The sequence below is a fragment of the Sorex fumeus genome, unplaced genomic scaffold (genome assembly GCF_029834395.1).
Source record: "Sorex fumeus unplaced genomic scaffold, SorFum_2.1 ptg000061l, whole genome shotgun sequence".
Lineage (NCBI taxonomy): Eukaryota > Metazoa > Chordata > Mammalia > Eulipotyphla > Soricidae > Sorex > Sorex fumeus.
The window spans coordinates 5,312,842-5,325,901 of record NW_026606118.1 but is presented as its reverse complement, the minus strand read 5'-3'; the positions used below and the strand labels follow the sequence as shown (position 1 = coordinate 5,325,901).

At 56.3% G+C, this 13,060-nt stretch overlaps 1 protein-coding gene across 1 annotated transcript in view; it reads left to right on the top strand.

Moving 5' to 3' along the window:
* Positions 1–13,060, top strand: part of SYTL3 (synaptotagmin like 3) — a 64,297-nt gene that overhangs the window by 24,593 nt on the left and 26,644 nt on the right. Inside the window, exons 4-6 of the mRNA XM_056126148.1 lie at positions 5,750–5,801; positions 7,861–7,927; positions 11,405–11,483. Coding sequence (XP_055982123.1) covers positions 5,750–5,801; positions 7,861–7,927; positions 11,405–11,483 — 198 coding nt within the window. The remainder of the gene's footprint in view (positions 1–5,749; positions 5,802–7,860; positions 7,928–11,404; positions 11,484–13,060) is intronic.

The following is a 13,060-nucleotide window of genomic DNA, read 5'->3' as shown; positions in this document are numbered from 1 at the left end:
ACGTCCCTTGTGAGTGGGGCCATTTGGGCAATTCCTCAGAAAAGGAGGAGAAAACCGGAGCACCCACACATCTGTAAAAAAAATGAATTAATTAATCTAAAAAATGGAGTCACTGTAAGATACACTGTTACAAAGGGTGTGATTGCATCTGTTATACAATGTTCCAACATCTGTCTCTTCACCAGGGCGCATTTCCTGCCACAAATGTCCCTAGTTTCCCTCCCGTCCTGCCCCCACAGCCTCTCTATGGCTGGCACTTTTCTTCTTGCTATGTGTCTCTGTCTCTGTCTCTCCATCTCTGTCTCTGTCTCTCTCTCCCTCTCTGTCCCTCTCTCTCTCCCTCCCTCCCTCCCTCTCTCTCTGTGGTTTGCAGTACTGTTACTGAAGAGGTACCATGCACATCACTTTCCCTCCAGCACCCGTTCTCATCCAGTGCTCATTTCCAGCCGTCGCTGTCGCAGGGGTCCCCTCTCTGTCCTCACTGCGCTCCCCCTCCCCTCGGTGGTGAGATCCCGACCACGGACCAGTCCTGGCCCTCGCGTCTGCTGTCTGTGGATATCACTCACGTCCTCTGTCGCTTTGGTTGTTTGAATGCCGCGAATGGGGCCGTCGCCCTATGTCTGTCCTCTCCCTCCCTCGTCTCACCCAGCGCGAGACTCTCCGTGTCCATCCATTTGTTGGCGAGTTTCACGACTTCTCTTTCCTGGTGGCTGCATAGTGTTCCCGTGTGGCTGAGCCATGGTGGTTCCTTGACCCTTTTGTCTATCCTTGGCTGCCTGCGCCGTTCCCAGGCCCTGGCGACTGTGAGCAGCGCTGCAATGCCCCTGGGCGTGCAGGTGCTTTTCTGCTGTTCTTGTGAGGAGCTACATTCTGATCTCAGCACTCCTGGCACCTCTGTAGCAGCCTCAGCTGTTGGCAATGGGGGAGGGAAGGGGGAAGCTTTGGGCGGGTGACAGACACACAGACCAAGGAGAGGGGACGCAGCCCAGAAAGAAACTCCTACAGTGGTCAGACACTTGGTGAGGGGCCGTCAGCTTCCACGGGGGAAAGCTGAGATTTTCATAACGGTGCTGGGAGACTCAGCCCAAGTGATCATGGAGAAGTTTGAGTTCAGGGTCTCAGTCCAAGGGCAAAAATGTAAACCAGGTGACTCCAGGCCCTCCAGGGCAGAGACAGCCCAGGGGAGAGACACTTGCTTTGGATGTGGCTGACCCCAGCTGGGTCCCTGGCACCACACAGGGCACCTCCAGGCCCAACCAGGAGTGTCCCTGAGCACGGAGCCAGGAGTAAGCCCCTGGCACTCCTAGGGGCGGCTCCAAAACAAGCAGAAATAGACCTAAAAATGAGACCTACACAGTAATGCACTTAGAAGAGAGCCGGCGGGCAGCTCACACTGTCCAGAACAGGGATTGTCTGCCTGTGGCAGGGGAGGCCGGAGAGCAGGAGACTGACCGGGTGAGCAGATGGGCGCCCAGGGCAGCGCCAGGGCGAGGAAACAGCAACTCAAAGTGACGAACTTCTCTCATGCGGCTCATTTGGTCAGGGATGGGTTCCCAAAGTCTGTAGGCTAGTGACCTCGGAAAAGTCCACACTTTCTCATGGACACAGGCCAGGGCTGCCCACGCGCCCCACCTTCAGGTGTACACAGTTCAGGACTGCCCATGCTCCCCTCACCTCCAGGTGAACACAGTTTAGGGCTGCCCACACCCCCTACCTCCAGGTGGACACAGGTCAGTGCTGCCCACACCACCTACCTCCAGGTGGACACAGGTCAGTGCTGCCCACAAAACCCACTTCCAGGTGGACACAGGTCAGGGCTACCCACTGGCCAGCCCCAGGGAAGCTGTGAGCCGCGCCCAGCCCTGGGTGATACTGTTCTCATGGAAGCCTCTGCATTTCTTTTCTGGTTTTTTTTTTTCTTTTTGGGTCACACCCAGAAATGCACAAAGGTTACTCCTGGTTCTGCACTCAGGAATTACTACTGGCGCTGCCCAGGGGACCATATGAGATGCTGGGAATCGAACCTGGGTCGGCTGCATGCAAGGCTCTACCCACTGTGCTACGGCTCCAGACCCGCCTCTGAGTTTCTGAGGGAGGACTGTGAGCAGCTGAGTTAAGGAGAAAAGTCACCCCTCTCCGTGGCAGCGAGGCAGGAGAGTGACGCTGGTGGCAGGAAGCGCCGGCCGGGCCATCCGTTCTGCCAGCAGGATGGTGCTCACTGGCATCGGTGCCTGCTGTCCTGGCGTGGTGGCCGCTGAGCCGTGACTGTCGCTCTGTCTTCTAGGGTCCAGGCTCTCAGGGCTGAGGAGTGCCCAGATGCCCAGCTCGGGGCCGGCCGGGAACGGGGGTCAGAGAGGTCGATGCGCTTTTGAGGTCAAATGTCCGACGTGGTTTTCAGTTTTGTGTGACTCAAAGGTTGGTAAAACCTGGTCGTTGGGTCTGAAGGATAACAGGAGCTGAGGCGCTGGCCTTGCATGTGGCTGACTCTGATTCCAGTCCCCGGTACCACCCACAGGCTCCTGAGCACCACCGGGATGACCCTTGCGCACAGGGTCCGAAGGAGCCTCTGAGCACCACAAACACTCCCTCCCCTCCAATAAAAACAATAACAGAAAATTGAGCACTTGGTTCTCGTCCACCACGCCTGGTCCAAAGCGTGGTCGTTCTCATCCTTCCCTGGCATGCCGAGGGTACACACGAGGTCGGTGTGGTGGGCACTGCTCCAGGGGCCGTGTCTGAGAGGGCACTAGACTTCCTGCCCTGTTCTACCCTCTTTGGAAGGGGCCAGGACATTGTGGCGCTCATCTTTCCAGTCCTGGGAGTGGACATAGAGGAGGACATAAAGTGCTCAGTTTCCCTGAGGCTGCCCGGCAGGGGTCCTGCCTGGCTGCAGGGGGCTTTCCTTAGAGGGCTGCCATGGCACGAGACAGACCACAGCCACCTGGAGCAGCTGACCCCACTGTGAGGTGGCAGACCCCACTGTGAGGCAAGCTGACCCCACTCTGAGGTAACTGACCCCACTCTGAAGTCGCTGACCCCACTGTGAGGCAAGCAGACCCCACTGTGATGTGGCAGACCCCACTGTGAGGTAACTGATCTCACTCTGAGGTAGCTGACCCCATTGTCAGGTAGCAGACCCCACTGTGAGGTAACTGATCTCACTCTGAGGTAGCTGACCCCCACTGTGACGTGGCAGACCCCACTGTGAGGTGGCAGACCCCACTGTGGTTTGCCCAGACCCCCGAGGCCTTGGTGACCAGGGCAGAGGCCCCACACTGGCCAGCAGGGGGCAGCAGAGCGCCACTCCCTGGCCTGTTCCCCGCCGCCCCCCCCCCCCCCCCCACCTTCCTGGGGACCCCAGGGAGCATTTAGACAATTAACAGGGCATCAGGAGGAGGTGTGAGGTGGAAACCCAGACAACCGGGGAGGAGATGTGGGGGAACGGGGCGATAGGGCGGGGACCCTCCCACAGTGAGAAACAGGAAACAGAGTGGGGTGGGGGTGCCCCCTGGAGGGAGGGAGGCCACGTGGGGCCTGGACTTTGGGCACTGCTGGGAGAGACAGTCGCCTCCTCTGGGGGTGCCCCCCACTGTGAAGCAATCCAGGGGCCTTGGGGGAGGCCTGCCTGAGGAACCGGAACCCACCCCCAGAGGGCTCAGAGGTCACTGTCCCTGGGCGAAGTGTCTGGACAAACTGTCGCTCCAAGTCACTCTGTTTCCTCTCCCTTGAAAGATCACAGTGGCAGACAGCAGCGGCCGATTGGTTCCCTCCAGCCTCCCTGCAGGCCTCACTGGAGGATGTACTCACCTCACAGTTGGAGTCACCACACAGTGGGGTCTGCTTGCCTCACAGTGGGGTCTGCTTGCCTCACAGTGGGGTCAGTTACCTCACAGTGGGGTCTGCCACCTCACAGTGGGGTCAGCAACCTCAGAATGGGGTCTGCCACCTCACAGTGGGGTCTGCCACTTCACAGTAGGGTCTGCCACCTCACAGTGGGGTCTGCTTGCCTCACAGTGGGGTCAGTTACCTCACAGTGGGGTCTGCCACCTCACAGTGGGGTCAGCAACCTCAGAATGGGGTCTGCCACCTCACAGTGGGGTCTGCCACTTCACAGTAGGGTCTGCCACCTCACAGTGGGGTCTGCTTGCCTCACAGTGGGGTCAGCTACCTCGGAGTGGGGTCTGCTTGTTTCACAGTGGGGTCTGCCACCTCACGGGGGGTGGGAGTCAGCTACCTCAGAAAGGGATCTGCTTGCCCACCAGTAAGGTCTGCTTGCCTCATAGGAAGGTCTGCTGGTCTCACAGGAGGGTCTACTCGCCTCACAGTTGGAGTCAACTTACCTCACAGTGGGGACAGCTACTTCACAGTTGAGTCTGCTCACCTCACAGCATGGTCAGCTACCTCATAGTGGGGTCAACTCTCCTCATAGGAAGGTCTGCTGGCCTCACAGGAGGGTGTACTCACCTCACAGTTGGAGTCAGCTCACCTCACAGTGAGGTCATCTACCTCAGAGTGGGATCAGTTACCTCAGAGTGGGGGTCTGCTTGCCTCACAATGGTGTCAGCTACCTCAGAGTGGGGTCTACTCGCCTCAAAGGAAGGTCTGCTGGCCTCATAGGAGGGTCTACTCATCTCACGCTCAGAGTCAACTCACCTCACAGTGGCTCAGCTCGCCTCACAGGAGGGTCTGGTCACCTCATGGAAGGATTTTCTTCCAGGGGCAGATGCTCTTGGGGCCTTGGAGAATCTGGTGCACACCATTAAGAGCCCCAGAGATGCCTGGGATGGGGCAGAATAATTCTAGGGGGCTCCTGGGCACTCACAGGCCAGGCTGGGCGCAGGGTCCCTCAGGGACTGTGTGCTCTGTTGGACAGAAGGTTTGGGCCTGAATCTTAGACAGCATCACCTTGCCCTCCCTTGCACCCGCCCCTGCCTGCCCTTCCGGGATGCAGCTGGAAAGTCTCTGGAGGGGCCGAGAGGCCTGAGGACAAGGGAGTCAACAGGGGGCTGACAGTCCCGCTCGGGAATCCCCCCTGCAGGAACTCTCTGCCCTGGCCTCTGCCCTGGACACTCGCCATGCTGGGGCTAGTGGGTGCCATGGGGGCCCTGAAAGCTCCAAACAATCCCCCTCCCTTGAAACAAAAATTCTCCCCAGAGCAAACATGTTCTTCCTCAGGAAGCTGGTGCCCTCTGGGAATGGGATCAGCTTTTCAGGGAGATTAAGTTAATCTCCCCAATGAGGAATGTTTAAAGAAACAGTCACTTTGCTGAGGGAATGTAGGAAGCCTGAGGTTGCCGAACTCCCCCATCACACAGCTACCACGTCCTCCTGTGGTGTAGGCGAGTCTGGAGTCTGACCACGACCGTGTGAAGCGGATTCCAGGCTCCTGAGCCGGGAGGGCCACGGTCCTCAGGATGTTCAGACCAGCTGACACGTTTAGTGCCATTCTGTGGCAGCCAGTCGGTGTGCAGTTAATCCCAAGAAGTGACACTAGTAAAGCCTTCACTGTGTTACTACCATCATTGTTATTTGAACCAGAGTGGCGGTGCTCAGGGCTCACTGCTGGCGGTGCTCAGGGACCCTCTGCAGGGCCGGGGGTTGAGCCCTGGGTGGGCTGCAGGCCAGGCAAGCGCTTAACCCTTAGTGCAACTCTGGGCCCCCGCAGTCTTCATTTCCAATTGCAGTTTCCCGCACGGGCAGCGCCCTCGGAGGAGTCGACTAACTGATGCCCTTTGTGGGTCTCTTCCAGGCAGACACGACACTGCCGGCGCAAGGCTCCTGCAATCTTATCAGAGGCTGAGGTGAGGCTGGAAGGACGGCGAGTCCCGGCCCTGCCCTGAGCGGCTCAAAGGGCGCCCTGAAACCTCTCCACGGCCCTGTCAGAGCTTCGGAATGCAGGCGTGTGGCCGCCCTCACCGACCTCTCTGGGCCTCCCTCTGTGCACGTCTCTGTCCCTCTCTGGTTCTCATCCCGTCTCTCTTCATTTCTCTGTCGCTCTGTCTTTGTCTCTCTCGGCCTCTCTCTGTCTGTCACTGTTTCTGTCTCTCTGCATCTGTTTCTATTCTCTCTCTCTGTCTCCCTCACGATAAAGTGCTCGCGGAGATGCAGCCTCGAGGGCCAGCACAGTCCCTGTGGCCACGCTAAGTGTCCTCACTGTGACTGGTTTCTCCGACGAATCCTGTGCACCTGCAGCACCCGGGGGCGGGCCCCGGCCTGGGTGGGGGTTGCGCGTGGGGCGGGCACAGGAGGCACTTCACGTGGGCTAATGGCCCTTGAGAGGAGAGCCTCATCTCATGGTCCCAAGCAAGGCCAGAGCCCCCCACCACAGCCCACTGAGCGAATCCACTCAGGCCCCCTGGAAACCAGGGCAGCTGTGCGGAAAGCAGCCAAGAGGGTCGCGAGATCATTTCTTCGGGGGCCTGCGTCTCTCAGCCCCGGGAGACTTTCCCAGTCTCCCTTTTCATTGCTCCCTTCTTTCCACCAAGCCCCCCAAGCCCACCCCCAGGCAGATGGGTGCACTACAGTGGCTTCAAGTGCCAACACATGGACGGCTCCCTCAAGTCTGGCCCGGCGCTGGCCCGGCTCTTCTAGAACATGCTGGGGGCATGGGCGTGGGGTAGGAACTGGCTAAGGGTGTGAGGCAGAGGCTGGACATGGGTGTGAGGTGGGAACTGACCGTGGGCATGAGGTGGAAGCTGGCCATGGGTGTGAAGTGGCAACTGGCCAAGGATATGAGGCAGAAACTGGACATGGGTGTGAAGTGGGAACTGGCTATGGGTGTGAGGCAGGAACTGGCCATGAGTGTGAGGGGGGAGCTGGCCACAGGCGTGAGGCAGGAACTAGCCATGGGTGTGAGGTGGGAGCTGGTCATGGGTGAGAGGCGGGAGCTGGCCACAGGCATGAGGCAGGAACTAGCCATGGGTGTGAGGTGGGAGCTGGCCATGGGTGTGAGGTGGGAACTGGCCATGGGTGTGAGGCAGGAACTGGCCATGGGTGTGAGGCGGGAACTGGCCATGGGTATGAGGTGGGAATTGGCCATGGGTGTGAGGCAGGAGTTGGCCACAGGAGTGAGGCAGGAGTTGGCCATGGGTGTGGGGTGGGAATTGGCCATGGGCATGAGGTGGGAACTGCCATGGGTGTGAGGTGGGAACTGGCCAAGGGTGTAAGGCAGGAACTGGCCATGGGTGTGAGAGAGGAACTGGCCATGGGTGTGAGGCGGGAGCTGGCCATGGGTATGAGGTGGGAACTGACCAAGGGTGTGAGGCAGGAACTGGCCATGGGTGTGAGGCGGGAACTGGCCATGGGTGTGAGGCGGGAACTGGCCAAGGTTGTGAGGCAGGAACTGGTCATGGGTGTGAGGTGGGAGTTGGCCACAGGCGTGAGGCAGGAGTTGGCTATGGGTGTGGGGTGGGAACTGGCCATGGCTGTGAGGTGGGAATTGGCCAAGGGTGTGAGGCAGGAACTGGTTATGGGTGTGAGGTAGGAACTGGCCATGGGTGTGAGGTGGGAGCTGGCCACAGGTGTGAGGCAGGAACTAGCCATGGGTGTGAGGTGGGAGCTGGCGGTCCCCTGAGCCGAGCCCCCGCTAAAGTGAGGGTGTTGGAGAGGACACAGGCAGGGCGGGCGGAAGCTGGCATAGGTTGGCACATGCCTTGCCTGCGGGGAACTGGGGTTTGCTCCCCAGCATGTGCCCCCCACACAGCACGGCCCCTCAGCCCTCACTCACACCCCCTTGGACTCAGCACTGGTTGAGAAACGCCTGGAGTCCCCCCGGAGCCCTAAGTGTGTTGGGGGCCCGGCCCTCGCAGCAGGAAGGCGAGAGCAGCCCCCACTCACGGCCCCCGGGTCTCTTCCCAGCAGCAGCATCTCCGTGGTGCCCCCCACGCCGCCTCCGCTCAGTGAGAGCCAGTGCAGCGGCCCCGGCCAGGTATGTGCATCCCAAGTCCCCAGGGAGGCCCGGAGGGGGCAGGGAGGCCTGAGGGTCCGAGGTCTAAGGGTCTTGAGGGCCAAGGACAGTCTCCCCTACCTCACCGGCCCATGCTCCCCTGTCTTAACTCCTTCACTCACAGGCTGTTTTCCCTGACAGGCACCGTGCATGTGAGACTGTGTTAGTGTATGTGAGTGTGTGTTTGTATGTGAGTGTGTGTGTACGAGTGTGTGTGAGAATGTATGGGCATGTACGGGTAGGTCATGTGTGTGAGTGTGTGTGAGTTTGTGAGTATGAGTGTGTATGAGTTATGTGTGTGAGGGAGGGTCTGGGTAGGCCATGCATGTGAGTGTGTGTGTGAGTGTGTGGGTGCGTGGATAGGACATGTGTATACGTGAGTGTGTGTATGAGGGAGGGTCTGGATAAGCAATGTGTGTGAGTGTGTGTGTTTGTTGTCTAGAGAGGCTATGTGCATGTGAGTATATGTGAGTGTGTGTGAGTGAGGATCTGGATAGGCTCTGTGTGAATGTGAGTGTGTCTATATAGAACATGTATGTGAATGTGTGTGTGTGTCTGGATAGATCGTGTGTGTGTGTAAGGGTGTGAGCGAGGGTCTGGGTAGACTGTGCATGAAGGTTTGGATAGACTGGTATAGAGAGGGGTCCCGGATAGTCTGTGTGAGTGTGTGGGTCTGCAAAGCCGTGTGAGTGTGAGGTGGTTCTGGCTGGGGTGTGCACATGTGTGGTGTGTGGAGTATGGGTAGGTTGTCTGTGTATATATGTGAGTGTGTGATTGAGTTGGGGGCCTGAGTACACTGTGGGAGGGTCTGGATAGGCCTGTATGTGTGAGGGGGGTTAGTCTGATTCCGTGTGTGTGTGTGTGTGTGTATGTGAGTGTGTGTATCTGAACAGGCTATCAGGCTGCAGTATGTTGTCTGAAGAGAAACAGGTTGACTTTCAGTTCTGTGAACCATAGGTGTGTGTGTGTGTGTGTGTGTGTGTGTGTGTGTGTGTGTGTGTACGTGCACATGCTTGCTAATGTGAAGCAAACCGGGAATCCTGCTGACCCAAGGAATTAGTCAGGCAATCCCTGGAGTTCCTGCCCCCCTCCGCCCCTCGGGAGGTGGAGTGACTGTGGAAATCATCAGGGTGGCCTCCCACGGCTGTTGTAGGAAGTTAATGAAATGTCTGGCTGGTGCTTGGAAACTGTAAAGAGCCAGGAAAATATATGGTCTTGATTATTTCTGTTCCTGCTGTTCTGTGAGTTATGGGGAGTAATTATGTTTGTATACAGGTGGATATTCAGAACTGCTGCTAGGAGAGAAAATTTGTGCATTCTTTTGCCAATTTCAAAGGGAAACCCCAGAATGACCTTCAGAAGTTTGCTCTACCTCCAGAGCTGTTAAACTCTCCACTGTTATTCCGGCACCAAAATACTCAAACCGTACTGATTTTTAAAATTTTTCTTATTGGGTTGTTGTGCATTCCAAAGTTATTTATGATTGAGTTTCAGGTGTATAGTCAAGACGATGAATGGTTTGTGGGTGATGGATGGATGGTTAGGTGGATGGGTGAGTAATTGGATGAATGGTTGGGTGGATGTGTGGGTGGATGGGTGATGGTTGGATATATGGGTAAATAGTTAGATGCATTGTTGGGCTGAGATCTGACTGGATGATGGTTGGGTGGATGGATAAATGGACGGGTGATGAACGATGGATGATGGATGGATGGATGGATGGATAAATGAATGGGTGATGGTTGATGGATAGATGGATGGGTGATGGATGATGGATGGATGAGTGGATGGGTGATGGATGATGGATGATGGATGGATGGATGGATGGATGGATGGATGGGTAGATGGGTGATGGATGATAGATGGATGGATGGATGGATGGGTAGATGGGTGATGGATGATGGATGGATGGATGGATGGGTAGATGGGTGATAGATGATGGATGGATGGATGGACGGATGGATGGGTAGATGGGTGGTAGATGATGCATGATAGATGGATGGATGATGGATGATGGATGGGTGGATGAGTGGATAGGTGGATGGGTGGATGGGTGATGGATGATGGATGATGGATGGATGGATGGGTAGATGGGTGATGGATGATGGATGGATGGATGGATGGATGGATGGATGGGTAGATGGGTGATGGATGATGGATGGGTGGATGGGTGATGGGTGATGGATGGATGGATGGATGGGTAGATGGGTGGTAGATGATGCATGATGGATGGATGGATGATGGATGATGGATGGGTGGATGAGTGGATAGGTGGATGGGTGGATGGGTAATGGATGATGGATGATGGATGGATGGATGGATGAATGGATGGATGGGTAGATGGGTGATGGGTGATGGATGGATGGATAAATGAATGGGTGATGGTTGATGGATAGATGAATGGGTGATGGTTGATGGATAGATGGTTGGGTGATGGATGATGGATGGATGAGTGGATGGGTGATGGATGATGGATGATGGATGGATGGGTAGATGGGTGATGGATGATGGATGGATAGATGGATGGATGGGTAGATGGGTGATAGATGATGGACGATGGATGGATGGATGATGGATGATGGATGGGTGGATGAGTGGATAGGTGGATGGGTGGATGGGTGATGGATGATGGATGATGGATGGATGATGGATGGATGGGTAGATGGGTGATGGATGATGGATGGGTGGATGGGTGAATGGGTGATGGACGATGAATGATGGATGATGGATGATTGATGGATGGATGGGTTATGGATGACAGATGGATGACTCTATGGTTGTAGGGATGAACAGGTTTTATTTTTTCGTTTTGGGGCCACACCCAGCAGTACTCAGGGCTTCCTACTGCACTCCCAGATCACTTCTGGCAAGGCTTTGGGAGCCACATTTGGTGGGGATTGAACCTGGGCCGGCTGTGTACAGGCAAGAGTGCTGGTCACTATCCTAGGCTCTGGCCCTGATAGATGGGTGTATGGAGCGTTGGCTTGGATGGATGGACGGGAATGTATTGGTTGACTAGGTGGATGTATGGAGCTTCCCTTTCTCTTCTCTCTTCTACTTGGCTCCGCCTGGGGTCCTTGTGTCTGGTAAGCCCACCGCCCCCATGTCTTAGGCATTATTACCCAAGGGAAACCTTTCACTGTGGAGACAGTAGGCCATAAGAGAAAGGAGGTCAAGGAAGCAATAATTTACTTGAGTATAATCTTCGAGCAAACGGTGTGTCGGTCATTATTTCTAAGAGGTGGTTGTTATCTGGTTGCCAGATCTGGGGGATGCCCCGTACTCCTCCTTTATGTGGTGTCAGAAGCCAAAGGAGAAAAGCGACGTAAAGAGGTCCACTTCCTCTTGGCCAGACGGTGCCCCCACTTGCTCCCCAAGCCCCCAGCAGACACTGTGACAGACACTGTCCCACATAACTTTCTCTCTCTCTCTCTCTCTCTCTCTCTCTCTCTGTTTTAGTTACAAGAACTTGGTCAGTTTAAAGGATTCAACAAGTCAGTGGAAAACCTGTTTCTGTCTGTCACCACTCACATGAGAAGTAAGTATCTCTGGCTTATTCTCTCCACCGCCCTGCTAAGGTGGTCGGGGCCGCTGCCTCCAGCCCCCACTGCTGGGGGACCCCAGCCCAGTCCTGCTCGACAGCCGATGCTGCATCTCCCCAGCCCTGCCCCAGCCCCCCGGGTTCCTGGGGACAATGATTGGTGCCAAGGACTCTAACCCCAGAAACCTCCGGGCCAGCCTCGTGCCATTGCTAACACCGGCGTGGAATCCCTGGCCTGTTCTCCTTTGCCAGGAAGATTAATTTTCTCCTGTCAGCAATCATCTTGTGTTTGGGGGACACACTGACCCAGAACTGCCCCTGCTTGGAAATCTGGTGTCTGTCCGCTGCCCGGAGCTGACGGACCCCTGGGGAAGCCTGGGAGTCGCTCGGAGATTCTGCTCTGCGCCCGTCTGTCAGTTCCTCCCCTGCTTGAGGATTTCCTGGACTGGGGAGCCTCAGTGTTGGGGTTCGGTTTGGCTTCTGCCGAGCCTGCTTGGGCAGAGTTGGGTGATTGGAGCGCTCTGGGCTCCAGGGGAGGGGGAGAGCGGCCGGCAGTGGGAGGGAGCGGCCTCCCCTCACGGAGCCCGAGGGCCCCAGCACCCCCCTGCTCCCTCTTCCTGTTGGCCTGTCGGGACAGCACCTCTGCCCCGACCCCACTCGGTGCTGTCCTGCTATCCCTCACCCCTGGAACCGTGGGGACACACATCTTGCTCACCTGACACCTGCCTTCTTGCACATGTGTGGGTACAAGGAGGCCCCACGAGTCTCATCTATACATGCACACACAGGATACATACTTACACACACAACACACACGTCACACACACATATGCATCACACGCAAACAGGACACAGACACACACTCGCACACACAACACACAGACATGACAGACACAGCACACACACGGCACACGCACGTAATACACACACTCAAACACATGATACACATGACACATACACATATCATACACACACAACACATATACACAATACACACATCGCACATACATATCACACACAAACATGACTTGGACGTATTACACACATGACACATACACACATACATATCACACTCACAAAGATGACACAGATACACACACATGACACATATAACACACACATGACACACACATACACATGAACACAAACACAACACAGACATATTACACACACATGCACATAGATGACACACACACATATATATCACACACACAAACATGAACAGACACATACACATTATACACACAGGGCACACACACATGCACATACACAACACACACAATATACACATACACATAATCACGTGGCACATACACACGCATCATACACACACACGACACGCACACAGTGTGCGGACATTGGGGGCGTTGGCAGGGCGACCCCCGAGAGCACAGCCCCTTCTCTGCCCTTGATGGATCCCCAGTCTGCACCGGCCCCCTGACGTGAGGCTCGGCAGGTTCAGGACAAAGGGACAGTCCGCCAGGGCCCTTTGGTGGCCGTGGGCTATGGGTTCCGCGGGACAACCTGTGGCCACTGAGACGCTGTCTGTGGGGGGGATCTGTGGCCCCTTGGGC